General features: G+C 35.0%; 1 protein-coding gene across 26 annotated transcripts in view; it reads left to right on the top strand.

Moving 5' to 3' along the window:
• DLG2 (discs large MAGUK scaffold protein 2) overlaps positions 1 to 17,697 on the top strand; it is a 2,604,243-nt gene that overhangs the window by 1,932,690 nt on the left and 653,856 nt on the right. For all 26 annotated transcript variants that reach the window (XM_074304592.1, XM_074304594.1, XM_074304589.1 and 23 more), the window contains one exon: positions 17,229 to 17,365. In XM_074304592.1, the coding sequence (XP_074160693.1) occupies positions 17,229 to 17,365 (137 nt within the window). The remainder of the gene's footprint in view (positions 1 to 17,228; positions 17,366 to 17,697) is intronic.

Here is a 17,697-nt window from a genome sequence, read left to right as displayed (position 1 = left end):
GTGGACAAAGAAGGGGAAGTGACATGAATGGGTAGAGTAGGAGGAGGAAATTGAGGCATTCTCCTGGCAGTGGAGAGAGAGGAAGGAGGTGTGGAGATTGCTAGATCTAATCCCCTGACTGCTACCGCAAAAGACCAAGAATAAAGACTTTTGATTATCCTGACTCTGGCTGATTCTGGGAAGACAGGGTTCCAACACCCTGGAGTTGATAATCTATTACTATTATTCACCTTGTCCAAAAAACTGCACTACTTGCTCATTCCATCAAACTCTGGCCCTCTTGTTCATCTTTCCTGGGCCTAGGAGTCCCAATATATCAATTGAATGATTCATTTATTGTCTTTCATCCTTATCATATGCCCCACATAAAATTGTTGATAATGATCACAGATTCAATATATTGATCACCTCTAAACATCTGTAGAACTACTCATTGATCATGAAGTCATGCACTCTTGATGGAGCACTGTATATAGTTTTTTTCACTTTTTTCCTGAGAGACTATCAGCAGAACTTTGCTTTTTCTTTTATAATGAAACCATGTTTTGACATATCTTTCATAGGATCTCAGATTTGGAAGAGGCCTAAAAGTCCTTCTAAAGTCTTAGAACTCTGGCATGGCATTTGTGAACATAACACAATCTGAGGAAAAAAATATAGTGGCAAGGCCATCAATCATTTGTCTGGTCCATTACAGCAAAACATCATTTCTGTGGTAGATGCAAATGGCTTAGGGTACATTGTGTGCTCATGTCCGTGCCTTTGTGGCTCTTGATTTCGTACAGCTCTGAACATAGTTTGATTTTAGTTCATTATATGGTATTTATTTCCTTATTGATGTTGACATATGCTGGGTTTTCTATTGTACAATGGCACAATGTGAATTGTTCCTATTGAATCAAATGCCTTTTTGTTTGTATACAAATGTTCAGCATGCAGAGGTCCAGGGCTATTTTTTTTAAAGCACTCTTCTAAGTTACCAGGATGCTGATATGTGATTGATGGTTAAAATGCTGACTTACAAATAAGGATTCCAAGTTTTCCAAATCACACAATTAATTTCACAGTGTTCTTCTCTTACCCACCCCAATCCCCATGAAATAAGGATAGATTAAAAGAAGCTAAAAGAACATGTATTATTATTCACCTCTTGCAAGGTCATAGATTGAGAACAAAAAGGGATAGTAGGCATTATTTAGTTGAACCCACTCATTTTATAGCTGAATGACTTGCCCAATGTCACACAGGTATTAGATGTCAGAGCTCACATTTTTTAACTCCAAAACAAGTACACTTTCCATTATTCCTCTTTCTAAAATAAATGACTGTTTCAAGGATGAGTTTTGAATCTTTTAAAAATAATCTGAGTTATTTATGAGATTGGTATGTAAATCTGGCAACATCTAAGTCATTCTCAAAAGGGCAGTGGTAATAAGGTCACTTTCTCCCAGCATCTGGGAATTAACCTGTAAAAACCATTTAGACATGAGCATAGTTCAGTGATCATTTGAGACAGGCTCCTGTGGCTTAGGGTACATCAGGATGAAGACAGGAGGAGGACAAAAAAAAAGCCTTTTTCAAGGCAATAAAACAGGACATTAACTAGTGGGATCTCACCTCGTCAGGCCCTATCTTAATGTTCCATGTACAGTCAGCAGTGATTTGAATAGCCTACTCCCTATTGTGAGGATAAAAGTTACTGTTGTTGATGCTCACCCAAAGTTGTGCTTGGAGGATGGAAGAAGCAAAAGATCTGTATAAGAAAAGTTTATCTTTTTTTTTTCTTTTTTTTAAAGTTTATTTTGTTTTTAAAAATAAGAATAACAGAAAAGGAATTTTTTTTTAAAAGAGCGAACACTGTCATGTGCCCAGCAGAACATAAGGGAGGATTCAAAATATATAACAACAAATTGCCAGTTCAAGAAAGTGTACATAGAAAAGATTATCTTTTAAAAGTGTCATTTTTAACCTTCCTTAGATAAGATTAGTGCAGACAACTGAGCAGCCTTGTTTGTTTTTGTTTTATTAACTTTTCTAATCCATTAGTGCATAAGATAGACACACATAATGTTACTTTCTTGACTTCTGAAATGCTTCAAAGGGCTTCCCCTTCTCTGGAAGTTTCAAGCAGAACCTTGATGACCACTTGGAGATTCTTTTTCAGATATGTTTTATATTAGATGTCAAAGAAGGCCTTTCAATATGTGAGATTCCATGACTCTGTAACTCATTTTTTCATGCAGTATGCATTTTTATGATGATGAACAAGACTATAGAGGGAGCACAACATGATGGATAGATAATTAATCTTAGAACTAGGAAGACCTGCCCTGAAACATACTGGATGACTTTGGCCACACCATTTGAATTCAGGTCAGATGAGTCAAACACCTCTGCCACAGGCTTGTGACCCATAATTCCTATGTCCCATAATTCCTGAGTGTATTTGATTTAAAATGTAATTTGGAGATATTTAACAAAATAAGAACAAATACAATAAAGTATTAATAATATTATCTTTTAAAGCTTAGTGACTATATGGCCCCCAGGAAACCTTATGTTCAAATGAGTGGCCCCTTTTCTATTTGACTTTGACTTTTCTGTCCTGGGTAACTCTCTAATAGAAAATTTAAGTTTCAGAGAATGGAGCTACATTTAGAGAGGGAGTTTCTTCAGTGGCAGTTCCTTGTTTTGATGAAATCAGAAGTCTAAGCCAAATCCAGATTTTCAAAGCACTGCTAGATGTTATGCTAGAATGCAAAAGTAGAATTTAAAAACACTGCATTCACAAATCACAATTAGTATACATAAGCTATTAATTATTGCCAGTTTATGCTTTCTTGATCTTATTTATGCATAATTATTTTCCAGTTGTCTTCCCCATTGCACTGTGAATTCCTCAAAAGCAGATTCTGTCCTTAGCTTTTTTTATGTCCCCTGCTATTGTGCAGTTTTGTTGTTCAGTAATTTTGATCATGTCTGACTCTGTGATCCCATTTGGGATTTTTGTGGCAAAGATACTGGAATGGTTTGACATTTCATAAGGAAACTGAGGCAGATAGGGTTGTGTGACTTTCCTGGTTCACACAGTAGGAAGAATACAAGGGCTGATTTGAACTCAGGAAGATTAGTCTTCCTGACTTCAAGCTTGGCACTCTATCCACTGTACACCTAGTTGTTCCAAGAAGACATATAATGAATGTTTATTGACTGAATCAATGAAATCATAGCATGGTAACAGGCCAATATTCACAGTGCTTTTCCACAGCAAACCAAATCCTTCTAGTCATATAGCTTACTGAAGAGTCATAGACACTATAACTATAAGATCTTGCCGTATTTGCTATTTATTGATTTTGCTCAGTACACAAAAATAAAGCTTTAGAGGCTTTACTGAGATAAGAGATCTTTAACACACACATCAAAACTATAAAATTCATTAGCATGGCTAAAAAGGTATATGTGTTTATCAGTTGGGATATCATCAAGCAAGCTGTTAAATATGTTTATAAGTTTGCTGAAGGTGTGAGCCAGTCTAATAAAAGATATACTATAAAAATTACAAATGAAAAATTTCTAGCTGACATTGAGGTTTTACAAATGTTCTTATTTGAAGACAACTGTCATACGATTTGCCAGGAGCCCTGGGAAGCTTCCTCAGTGACATAAATTGCACTAACTGCCTTTGTTCAAAGAACAAAGCCAGTGAAATAAGTATGGGAGCCCTACAGTACTTTAGTGTGTTTCTGAATTTGCTTTCCTTTAAAAGTTAGCCTGTTCATTCTAATGAGGAGAGGATTTATTAAAACATATTCATTTATATTCTCTAAGTATTCTATGAGTTCTGAGAGATTTGAAGTACCTTTTATGTTTCAGGGTAACAGAGCATTTTTTACCCTTCTTAGGATTAAATCCAGTCTGTACATATAAGTCTAAAACAGGGCAGAAGAGGAGATTTAGGAGAAGAAGGCTTGAAGTATACTATGTTCTAGTTTGTTTCATTTTTAAATATTTATTTTTTAACACATTGCTTTATGTGTGAAATTAAGAAGTAAACATATGATATGTTGATTTACATTGTCTCCTTCATTCTTTTAATGGATGTAGATGACATTTTCTGGCCTAAGTCTATTGGGATTGCTTTGAATCATTGAACCACTGAGAAGAACCAAGTCTTTCATAGTTGATCATCACACATTCTTGTTAATATGTAAAATATATTCCTGGTTCTGCTTGTTTGAACATGCTCAGCATCTGTTCACGTAAATCTTTCCAGGCCTTTTTAAAAATCAGCTTGTTCATCATTTTTATAGAACACTAATATTCCATTACCTTAATGTACCATAACTTGTTCAGCCATTCCCCATTTGATGGGCATCCATTCAGTTTCCAATTCTTTGTCAAAGAATTGGCTGCTACAAACATTTTTGTTCTCGTGGGTCCTTTTTCCTCCTTTATGATTTCCTTGTGATACAGACCCAGTAATGGCATTGCTGAATCAAAGGGTATGCACAGTTTAATAGCCCTCTGGGCATAGTTCCAGATTATTTTCCAGAATTGTTAGATAATTTCACAATTCCATCAACAATTAGTGTCCCAGTTTTCTCTCCTCCCCTCCAACATTTATCATTAACTTCTTCTGTCATCTTAGCCAATCTGAGCGGTGTAAGGTAGTATCTCAGAGTTGTTTGTATTTGTATTTCTCTAACCAATAGATATTTAGAGCATTTTCATATAGTTTTGGTTTGTTTTAGCACTTAATGACCTAATCATTTCAGAACAAAGGTGAACCTCAGTGGGAGAAACATAATGCACCTACTTCAATCCCTCCTGGCACCAATAGGTTTCACAGAGATTGTTGTTTGTCCTTTGTTCTCGAAGAGGACCACAACATCAGGGGAGTGATTCCATGACATGCAAGTGAATTAGATTTAAATGAGGGAGGGCTGGTCAAGTTCCCCTGCCTTACTTTCCCTGTCCAGTGGTAAGATATAGATCAAGATGACTAGAGATCTGAGACATTGCACAAGCACCAAGAGAAAATGGTTTGCTTTCTTATATAAAAGATGGATAGGTGCAGTTTCCAATTGACTCTAGGTGCCTAATCCCTATGGAAAGAGCCCCATATGTTCTAGGAATTCTGTAGGGATCAGGCTTTCCTCTGATGGGAGAAGCTTGCTTTCTTTTTCCTTTTCTTTATTATATTTGAGTTAGAAAAATTATTTGCAGGCACCAATACAGGCATGAGAATTTTTAAAAGATTATTTTTGTTATATTAGCATATAGGCAGGAGTGAAGGTAACCTTCAAACTCAGAAACCATAGTAAGACATATGCTTATAGGGAAAAAAATCCTCATTTATTTATTAGTTATGACCTATACCAAACTAACTTTGTTAAAAGAGCAAGAATAATTTTTCCCCTACTGAACTATAAACTATATGAGGCAGGAACCTTACTTATCTAATGTTTATATCTATTCCAGCATCTAGCACAGCGATCTACACAATAGTATTTGGAAGATCTATGATCCAGTAATTTTGGAGGACTCAATATTTCCATAAGTAAATCCTAGTAAGATAAAATTATTACATCAAGAGTCATATAGCTGGTAAATGTCAAAAATGGGAAGTTTAAACCTAAGTCTCTCTGATTCCAGGCCTAATAAATACCTGTTTTTACTCTGCAAAGAGTATTATTATTTGTAGAATGCATGGAGAATGAAGAATTAGAATGCTTGGGTTAAACGTCAAATTTGCTTCCATTCTTAAAATGTCTGAGATTTAATTGGTAAAAGGGCTCCCTTCTTCAACCAATAACTCAGCCCTTCTTCAGTTTAATAATATTCTGCCTACCTGCCACTGAAAAACCTTTGAGGTTGACTTAGCTAAACTGGTTCTTGGACAAGAGAAATATTTTATCATAGGCCTCTCCAGTTTGTTGGACCTGCCACAGTATAATGCCCATAGGTATAGTCTTCAACTCACCATCAGTTCAGTTTCCTCATCAGAGCTTAACTTGAAGGAAGGAAAACCTACAAATGACACCTCAAGAATTTAATAGTTATATAATCCTTGAAGTCACTTTACCTTAGTGTGCTAGGTAATGTTCTAATCTGTAACCAATCTGCCAACCAAAGGAGTTCTTTGTACCTGTAAAATCTGAGGTCTAGACTATTATTTAGAGAACTCAAAGTTACCTCCTTACCATGAAGAAGTATTAGAAAAGGACTTTAGTAAGCCTGATTGATTGATTTAATTTCCTAGTTTATTTATATAGCACATTTCCTCTTTGAGCTATTACACAAAACATCCACAGTATCAGCATTCCACTCCTAGGCAGTTAAATAGCTCATTTGTGGAGAAGTAGAAGAAGCAGAGCTAAAAATAATCTAGTAGAAAGAGCAGGGATAACAAATCAAGGGATTTGGGTTCTAGTCCTGTGACCTTGAGAGTCACTTAAATTCTATGAGTCTCAGCTTCTTCTCTAAAATGGTAGTGGGAATCGTGGTAGAGTTGATTTCTGTCAAGGCTTATTAATCTGAAGTCTACACATGTCCCAGCAGTATATGAATAGATTCCAATAGTCCATAGTCTTAGATGTGGAGGTGAAAGTGAGGGTATATCTTTGCTTTCACTAACCTCTATCTGAAATTTAATATTTCCTTCAATTATTTAAAAATATTATTCTCAGAAGACTCCACCAGACTGCCAAAGGGGTCCATGACACAGTAAACGTTAGGGACCTCTGATCTACATGATCACTAAATTCCTTCCCAACTCAAAATAGACAAGCAATGGGAAGTGGCAGAAAGGAATAGAAACTTGATGACCTCATCAGAGAGTTTAGTTTTAGAAAGGAGAAATAGATCTCTTTCTCCAGGAAAAAATACAAAGCAAAGTAGGGAGGAAATAGTAGATATTCCAAAGCTTGTTGAACAAACTTATAAGTCCTTGTTTTTCTCAGTTCTCTCAATAAAATACATTTTCTAAAAGTTAGTAAAAATCACAATAGATTTGGAGTCCACAATCCTGGGTTTGAATCCTGTCCTTACTGCAGTGTGTTTTTGGGCAAATTGCTTTATTTCTTTGGGTTTTAGTTTTATCATCTATAAAATATTAAAATTAGAATAGATGACTTCTAAGGAGCCTTTCAGATCATAAGTAAGGTGACACCATAGTGCACAGAGTGCTGGGTCTGGAATGAGGAAGAATTTGAATCCAAAAGTGCTTCCTATTTGTCTAGGCATTTCAAGTCATTTCACTTCTGTTTGCCTCAGTTTCCACTCCTGTAATATGGGGGTTAATAATCAAACCTACATACATCCCAGAATTGTTGTAAGAATAAAATGAGATAACATTTGTAAAGTGCTTTAACACAGTGTCTAGCACATAAGCCCTATAGAAATGAGTTATTGTGAAAATAAGCATAAAACCTTCTTATAAAATGAGTGTTAAAAGAGGCCAATGAGAAATGGAGGCCAATGTGGAGCGTGAAGATTTAGAAGCATAGACTTTAAAGAAGGAAAATGTTATTCCTAAGAAAGATTCTGACGGCCTGTTTTGTTTGTAATACATGCCTTAGGAGTAAAAAACTTCCTTTTATTTTAATTTGTTCTTAATAGCATCTTAATTTTTTTCTAATTTCATGCAAAGATCTTTTTCAGCATTAATTTTTTGTAAGATTTTGAGTTCCAAATTTTTTTATCCTTCCTTTTCTTCCCTTTCCCCTCCATATTAAAGAAAATGAAAAGAAACAAGTGACTAAGAAATGAAACCTTAGTTTATACTTAATGATAGCTTCAGAACATTGAGGACCATTTTAGATGGAAAGAGTAAATAAAAGAGACATTTATTGTTTAGAAATCTTTCTTATTCAGTGTTATATTTCTGATGCTATAATTCTGTCCCCATTTATTGACCCATGGGTTTATGGTTTGGGTGCTCACTCCATGAATTCAGACTCAGAAGATAGCCAAAAACTCCATACTCCTGTAGCCAAATTGTTAATGAGCCTCCCTTTTATCCTTGGATAAAAGACATTTGAAAACTTTTTTTCTGATATCACTGTGGAAATGTTTCCAGAATGGTTGGACTGGCCAGAGCTGTTACTGTACTCTGCTCTCTACAAAATTCATGGTTACTTCCAAGGTTTAATTTCTAAAACTAAGAAATGTTCCATACAAGGTTTTGCAAAGATGAGTGTTGAAAACTATCTTTACATATATTTGGAAAAATAAAATGCTATGCTATTTAAAAAATTCTTCAAAATAGATGACCACTTTTCAGGGATGGTATAGAGGGAATTTCTGTTTTTATTTTTATTTAAATAAAATTGTATTGATATTTTTGTTTAAATAGATGTTCCATAATTGTACAGTTACACATACCAATTGGACCACATGAGTGTATAAACATATGTACATATTTATACACATATGTAGTATATATTTAAACATATGTGTATATTTTGATTTGTTCAAAAACTATGTTCCTCTCCCAGAAGAAAATTACTTGACCAAAAAGGTATCTGCTCTGTGTTTTGGATGAGTCTGAATATGTAAGGTGCTATATAGATCACTTTTTATAGGGGAACAAGTGTCTTAATTTACTAATCTAATGAAATTCTGCCAAACCAGGATATTGAATTATTTCAATAACCACCTGGGAGCATTCCCAAAGAATTACATAAAATCAAATTGGTCCAACTAAGTCATCAAGTATGAAGAAGGATCAGTCTTCTCTTAAGACATAATTGTTTGTTGTGTATATGTGTTTCATTCATTGAGTTTTGGAACTTTGAAGCAGACTTTATTACCTTTATTACTCACTATTTGTTTATCGTGGTTAAATCATTTCACCTCTATGGCCCTCAATTTTTTGATCTTTAATATAACAGAGTTAAGATTAGACAACTCTAGGGTACTTTTCTGGGATAATAACCTCTAACTTTGTGACTGCATTTTTCCTCTGATGAAGGAGGAAGGTCACAAAATACCTAGGAGTTTATATTGGCAAGATTTCAGCTTATTTGCCTTCAAAGTATTCTAACTAATCTAGCTTTTCCTCTTCTGAATTCTACTTCATTCATTTCCTTGAGGACAGGAAATGATTTTGACTTTCTTTGTATTTACTGCTCTTAACACAGAGAGTGATATAATGTAAGCACTTAGTAATTTCTTGCTAACGGACTAGACAGATCCAGCAGAAATACTGATTGCCATTATTTTTTTAAATCAACTGGCAATATATCTGACCCACTTAACTTATTTGCTTAATCTTGAGGGGTTTTTTGTTTGTTTTCTTTTCATTTTATTTTTACAAAGTACAGAGCACCGAAGATTCATTATACCTATCTTCCCTAGAGCTACATAATTAAAGCCTAACCATCAAGAAATGGAAGAAATAGTGAAACTATAAACACTTCACATTTGGGTTTTTTTTTTTTTAGATTGGTACAATATTTTGTCAGTCAGCTATGATTTATTAAATGCCTATATGTGCCAGGTACTATGCTGAGTATTGAGGATCAAAGAAAAGCCAAAAAAAAAAAAAAGGAAAGTCCTTGCTCTCAAAGGGCACAACTTACAAAAATCTGTGTAGGAACAAGAAGACAGGCACTGCAATAAAGAAATAGATGAACTTTCAGCAGAGTTGCAAAGGAAACCAGCAGGCAGAGATGAGGAGGGAAAGGTGAGTTCCAGGCCTGAGTAATAGTTATTCCTCCTATGAGGAACATCTACACATCAAATGTGGGAGTGGATCAAATGCCCTTTATGGTGTGTCCCATGTAAAATGCTCAGTCCGAAGATAAATTTTAAATATGAGGAACAGAGAGGAAGCCAGAGTTTCTGGAAGGCAGAATTTGGGGAATAGTATAAGATGCATGAACAACAGAAAAGTAGGAGGGGGACTGGTTATAAGGATTTGATATTTGATCCTAGAGGAAACAGGAAGATAATTGGATTTTGTTGAATGGAGAATGACATGATCGGATCTGGGCTTTAGGAAAATCAGTTTGACAGTTGAGTGGAAGATGGATTAGAATGGGAAAAAGCTTGAGTCAGGGCACCCTACCAGCAGACTAGAGCAATGATCTAGAAATGAGATGGCACACCAAAGTGGTAGCAATGTCAATGGAAAGAAGGGGGGCATGTATGGGATATTACAAAGGTAGAAATCACAGAACTTTTATTAAAAGGTTTCAATTAAATGCTGAAACAAGGATTAAAAATTCATTTGTCTGGGCCTATTTTCTTCATAATTCCTGAAAATTAATAAGAGCAGCTCCAGTAATCACAGCTGACATTTAAATAGCCTTTTAAGATTTTCAAGGTTCTTTATAGACATTATCTTATTTGATTCTCCCAACATCCCAGTGAGGTAAACTTAGATACTCTCTTAGAACTGGGAATTTCTTTGGTGGGTTTTTCTTCTGATCCTCATTTTTTGCAAGTCTTATTTATAAATCCATACAATACTTACCAATACATTGGAGGCCTTCTTTATCTTTAGAATAATAGTGTCATTCTAGATCTTTCTAGTCTGGGTTCTCTCACTCTTACTACATGACCAATCTCCTACTTTTCTAGGTATATGTGCATTTTATATTGTTCTGTTTCCTGATTAGTGAACATATTTTTTTAACCAAATGATTAAAGTTAGAGTTGGAGGACTGGCTTGAATTTTTATTTCATTCTGCTTTTTCTAGTCCCTTTTACTGCTAGAGTCTTTCCCCTCAGATTTCCTCCCATTTATACTATATATATTTTTTGTATATACATAGTCCTTTACTTCTTGTGTCCACTATTAAAATGAGAGCTTGTTGAGGGTAGGGACCATGTTTTGATTTTTCTTCAAAATCCCAGAGCTTAGCCCTGTGTCTGGAATATCATAAATGCTTAATAAATTTTTCATGGTTAATTAATTGGATTTGGTGTTTGACTTGATTTAAGAAAGACCTAAATTCAAATTCCACTTTTTATATTTAACACTTATATGAACATGGGCATTACTTTACCTCTTGGATATAGTTGTCCTATCTTACAAATCATATGCCTGGAGTCTCCATCTACATGGATTAGTAGATAGAGTTCTGGACCTGGAATCAAATCAGCCTCAGACACAAAATTACCCTGAGACAGTCACTCAATCCTGTTTACCTCAGTTTCCTCATTTGTAAAATGAGTTAGAGAAGAAAATGGCAAACCATTCCAGTTCTTTGCTAAGAAAATCCCAATGGAGACACAAAAGGTGACACAACTAAAAACAACTGAACAACTAACAAAATACCTTCCTCACAGTACTGAGATACAAATGGGATAATCCATAGAAGGTCAAACATATTAAGTTTAAAGCTTCATTATGATGATACAAATACTAGAAGACAGCCATCATATCTAAAGTCTCCTCATCTCAAGATCAGCATTCTTCCCAAATGTCTCTTCTTTATGTCATGTTCCAAGGTAGTCATCCAATCTCTACTTGAAAAAACATCAGAAAGATGGAACTTACTAACTCTCAAAGAAACCCTTTTGTAATGTACACAAGATAGTCACACAAAATATCCCAAGACTTCAAAGGACTGATGAACTAACTTCCTTCTGGCTAAGCAAATCAGGGAAGGCTATATTAAGAAAAATTGCCAAATGACCTCAGTTTTTAAGTAAAGGTAGTATCTCAACTGATAGAAAAAAGACAGAAAAAATATTCCAGGTTTTGAGAATGGGATGAACAAAGATATGAAGGCTAGTATGCTGAGGGCATTTAAAGATTGGCAATTCATCCCATAGTCATGAGTTATAGGCAGTAGAATTTTATCAATGGCTGCTCAGTTTCTCGTAGCCATTTAATAATTTTACAACACATGAACACCTATTCTTAGCCATTAAATTAGATCTATAGAACAAAGGATGCTCTGCAAAGGCTTTGAAATGGTAGTACTTTTCTTCATTTGTCTCTACATTGTTAAACAGCAGACTGAAGAAAATACTGACTTTACAATTTTGTGTCTTCAAAGAAGAATTTTGTCCATCAACTGGAAAGCTTTTTCTTATATATCTAATTGTTGTATATAGTATATGGAGGACAGAGGTGAAGTATAAACTTATTCACTACAATTGGGTGTATATTTATGCCTGTTGGTATCTGTTAAGATAAGTGTCAATAGTACAATCTTAGACTTCAAATGTCAGCCAAATAATTATTTCCCATGTAGCCTTAGCCTAGTTTAGAGAAATGATTTGCTGCTTCAGACTTTTTATAAGTCATTCTGCCAGTGATATTTATTTGGAGTTCAAAGTACATAGATGTGAATCCCTAGGGTTTGTGTTCTGTGTATATATGTGTGAGAATTTGTGTGTGCATACCCACACAGGCGTGTTTGTATTGCATTTTTAAAATCTCTATTTTTCATTGTTAAGAATAACTTCTGGGCATTCACAAACAAAAAAAAAATGGTCCCAGTGTGGGAATAGATGGCTTTGGGGAAAATACAGGAATGGAATGCTCCTTCCTCTCAATAAATAAGAAGAATCTTGCTCCAGGAGAATGATGCTTTTATTATCAGAAATGGTCACTATCTTAACAGTTTTTTACTTTAACTTCATTACAAGGGGATGTTTGATTCTAGAAATTGAGAAAGGGGGGCGGTGAGGAATTTCCAGTAGTGATTATGGCTTAAAAAAATAAAAGTCAATTAAAAAATCATTAAGAAAGAAGAAATAAAAGCACTAAAATTTCCATTTTATATAGGGAAAATTAAACTGTGTTAATAATGCAGTGGGATACTTAACTCATAGAAGTTTTTGGTAGGTGTTCTAATGTTAAAAGCAAAGAAAATTTAATGAAAACTTATGATTATTTCTATAATAAACTTGCCTAGAGAAGGACATATCTCCCTCTCCTTGATTGTCTGCAGCTAGATAAACATATTATTTAAATATGGCATTGTCATCAATCTAGTCGTTGCTGTGACAGCAGTATATAAATACAAAGAATAATTACTCATTTTCATAGGAAATGAAACAACACTTATTTTAATTGTCCCAGCATTCTAAATTCATTTTGCATTTATTATTAACAACAGCAATAATAATTCATACTTTCAAAATTCATCATATTTCTAATATAATTCCAAAGATGTTTCATTGCAATTTATCACCCTATCATCTATCTATTAACTAATCATTCACATTATTTTGACAGCATATATTGCTACCCAATAGAAAAAAATTAGTTCATAGAGTCCAAGGGAAGATTGCACAAGTATTCTTTGTTGCTGTGGTAATGTAGGTTAGAATGACCATTATTATTGGCTTCCCATATCACCAGTGTCAGACAACTGCCATCCTTGGCAATATTAGAATTAGCATCTAAAACTCAGTTATTTTATGTTGTTTGAAACAACGTCACAGCCATTAGACTTCGGATCTGAGTTCAAATCCCAGTGTTTATTGGCTGTGCAACTATGGGCAAAGTATTTAACTTTCCCAAGCCTCAGTTTACTCATCTGCCAAAAAGGAATAATAATACTTATAGTGGCTACTTCATATAGTTCTTGTAAGATCCATATAATATGTTATTTGAAAAGGACTTTTCAGACTTTTTAGAAAAGTCATTATTATTAAAAGTTAGTTGTCATCCTCATAGATGGACTTAGGGAGAGGGGAAAGGGATAACAATTTTCCTTTCTCTCACATGGCTTCAGCCAGAAGAATTTGTTATTCAGATGTTTCAGTCAAGTTCAATTCTTCGTGATCTCATTTGAAGTTTTCTTAACAAAAACACTGTGGTTTCTATTTCCTTCCCCCTCCCATTTTATAGATGGGGAAACTGAGACAAAAAGGCTCACACAGCTATTAATTGTCTGAGGTCACATTTGAACTCAGATCTTCCTGATTCTAGGACTTCTCTATCCATTACACCACAAGCTACCCAGCCATAACAGCAGTGAGCCTCAGTGAATCCTCTGCTCTATCAGAGTTGTATAAGTCTCAACTTACATACTTCTTTGATTCAAAACTGACAGTTTGGAGTTTTTTGGTTTTCATTAAAAGAATAACCAATGGGGCAGCTAGAGGGTTCAGTGGATAGAGCACCAGTCCTCATGTCAGGAAGACCTGAGTTGAATCCTAATTCAGACACTTAACACTAGCTGTGTGACCCTGGGCAAGTCACTCCATTCCTATTGCCTCACGAGAAATAAAACAAAGCAAAAGAACTACCACTGGTCTTCTAATTAAAGCTTCAAATAAAGAAGGGATGTACATGATCTCTCATCCACATGGGAAGCATGTTTCCTGATAACACTGGAAATTGCAAGAAAGCATAATTATAAGCTTTTGAAGGACCTTAGGCACATTTTCCATTTGTCTCCTATCTTTTGTTCTCCCTCCCTCCTTCTCCTCTCTTCCCTCCCTCCTGCACATATACACATACACTCTCTGTCTTTCTCTGTCTTCTCTTGTCTCTGTCTCTCTCATTCTCTCTGTCTCTCTCTCTGTCTCTGTCTCTGTGTGTATGTATCTTTCTTTTCCTCCCTTGTCTCTGTCTCCTTTCTCCCCCATCTGCTTTTTTTTTTTCTGTCTGTCTCTCTCCCTCTGTTTGTCTGTCTGTCTGTCAGTCTGTCTCTTCTCTGTGTGTGCCTCAGGATCATTTCTGGAGTCTTCTGCTCTTCTCCATTAGTTGAGGATATTTATCAACTAGTAGATTTTCCTTCCTATCCAAGGTCTATTTGTGATTCTTGGTTATTTTAGAATTATACTTCAGATTTATATTCATGACTTTCAACAACTTGGTTAGTAGATTGATGGAAAAAGGACAAGCATTACAGACCTAGTGAAGAATTTGAACATATATATGGAAATAGGAAAACATGGGGAATGTTTGAGCCATGGTATCTTTATAGAAATTATTTTGAGGGGTCTGTTAGTTCCTATTTCATTTTTTCTCTACCACTTCTAATCTAGCCAGAGATTACCAGATAGCATAACTGATGTCCCTGTCAACTTCTGATCAACTTCTGAACCTTTCCCAGGTCAAATAATGGGTCAGTGCTGAACTGCAGAAGTGGTCTATGTTCTCAGACCCAGACTGTATCCACTGGACCACCAGCTTTCTCAGAACACTTTTCATGAACAGAAAATCAAGACTTTGACCTGGACACAGAGTCCCATGAGACCCTTTATTTTAGACCTTTTGCTCTGCAAAAGTTGATCCATTAAGGGCTTCAAGAAATGAGGCCTGACCTGTGATTTTATTGGAATAGGAAATTCAAACCTGAAAAATAGCTCCAGTCTCTTATTTTAGAGAATTGCCTGGGGTGCTTTATTTATAGAGATGATGCTGGAGGAGTTGGGATCACAGAGGCTAGCAATCAATCAACACTTAGGGATACTGACTTGAAGTTTGGTCCTTCTGGCTCCAAGGTCAGTCCTGGGGCACTTAACTTGGCTGACTCTCTACGACCAATTAATCAATTAGAATGCAAATAGGTGGTGATCATTAAGTAAGGTCTTGTATATCATGCAGACAAGCAGTCAAGCTTTTTGTTTGAATTAATTACTCTGTGAGAATGATTATGAAATAAAATGAAAATATTCATAGAAAATATGAGGCAGTCTTTTGTTGGGGGAAAATTCTTTGAATTCTATCATTCATATGCCTTTAATTTCACTTAAACCTTTTCCTCTAACTTAAAGCTTATCCTGACTTTTTTGGGTATGGAATAATTTTTTTCTACCTATAATTTGATAAAATTATGCATTCATAGTTACTTTTAAAATGATACTTAATAATTTATATACTTTGTTCTGACCAGAATAAAATGCAAAAGCAGGAATCCTTGTTCTAAATGTCTCCCCATTTGTCAGTGATATGGAAATATTCAGTTCTATAATTCAAAATCTTCCTCCCTCCTTCTTTCTTCTCCTCTTCCGGTTTCTTTCTTTTTCTCATCCTCTTTTTCTCCCCCTCTTTTTCCTTTTTTTTAAGTTTCATTTTGTATGTAGGAAATAGCCATTTACTGTCCATTAAATTGCTTTCTTAGCAAATTGTAGCAACTATAAGTAATAACTATAAAGAAACAGAAATACAGATTTATGATAATATGACTTTGGAGAGGAAGAAATCTGAAGGGCCTTATTTCTTCCTCATATTCTTTTTGAAATACTGTTGAATAAATGAATAAAAATAATTTATTAAGTACCAAACATTTTACTGTGCTGAAGATACAAATACAAAAGCAATGATGGCTCCTGAATTCAATAAATTAAATTTCTGATGGGGAAGACAAAATATATAAGAGAATGATGAACTGGGAGGGCAGTATTTTGCTTCTGAAGGTTACAGGAATGGTGAATGGAGCCAAGGAGGAGGATATTAACATAGCCTTTCCAGGGACGATGAAAGAGTGGATTTGATTATGGTTACAGAACTGGAATGAAGGATGAGTACTCAGAAAATATATATGAGAAGAAGAAAAGTAGAGAGAACATGGAGCTGAGCCTACATGGGCCATCAATCAGGTCACTGTTGCCTCAAAAGGAATTCCTTCTGGGGCATGGTTTCTGATGAGATAGCAAGAAATATCACTGTTTCTTAAATGTTTTACCTATCCAAATGGTCAGAGGCTTTCAGAGTTTTCTTATCTCTTCATGTTCTTCATTCAAGAATGCCTAAACCTATAGATCTCTTTCTATATGTATGTCTATCAGAATAAGACTTCATTTTCCAAATAATGCGAGTCAGGTATTTTGAATTTGCTGAAGTATAGCAATAATGATTGATCATAGTTAATTTATATATGAAGAGAACTATATTGACCCATTTCCAGCAGGATCATTCTTGATTTTTTTTCCTAACAAAGGTTATAGATTTATGTAATTCAACTGTATGCTCTTGTTTAATCCTGCTTTGGACCAATATGAAAGACTTAGGAAATGATGAGTTAAAGTCAGGGATATAGATTGTAGCCAGAGAATATTGCCAAGTTAATTGGCCCATGCAGGATAGAACTTTTGACCTTGGTCTCATTAGGAATAGCCATCAGAAATCCTCAACTTCTTGAAGTTAAAGGAAGAAGGGGGAAAAGAGCCTAGAAGAATGACCATTATTGGGAAAAATAATGGATATGCAACTATTTCAGAAAACTATGTCAAAGAATTACATTGCTTTTATTAAATAAATACTACATAAAAGGTCTTTTTTTTCTGCCCTTTTTCTCCAATAGGTCTAGGCTTCAGTATCGCAGGAGGTGTGGGCAATCAACACATCCCTGGAGACAACAGTATTTACGTTACTAAAATCATAGATGGAGGCGCAGCACAGAAAGATGGACGTTTGCAAGTAGGAGACAGACTACTAATGGTGAGCATGACTAAAAAGTAGGCATTTATATACCTAGGAAATCCTGGCTTTGCAATTTGTCCATATTTGGAACTATGAAGATTAAAGCAGCTGAGAATAACAGGATGGAGATTATTTTGGACAGTTGAATAATGTAAGAAGACAACGGGGTGATTTATAAAGAGGGATTTCTCTGTAGTCAAAGAACCTGGATTCAAACATTACCTCTGATGCTCCTTACCTGTGAGATATTGGACAATTTATCTTCTCTCAGTTTCCTCATCTATCAAAAGAAGAGATTAGCCTGGATCTGGCCTCTAAAGATAAATACAACTTTAGTTTTATAATGATAT

This window comes from Sminthopsis crassicaudata, chromosome 3 (genome assembly GCF_048593235.1).
Source record: "Sminthopsis crassicaudata isolate SCR6 chromosome 3, ASM4859323v1, whole genome shotgun sequence".
In the NCBI taxonomy this organism is placed as follows: domain Eukaryota; kingdom Metazoa; phylum Chordata; class Mammalia; order Dasyuromorphia; family Dasyuridae; genus Sminthopsis; species Sminthopsis crassicaudata.
The sequence above is the reverse complement of the archived record's forward strand: the minus strand, read 5'-3'. Positions and strand labels throughout refer to the sequence as shown.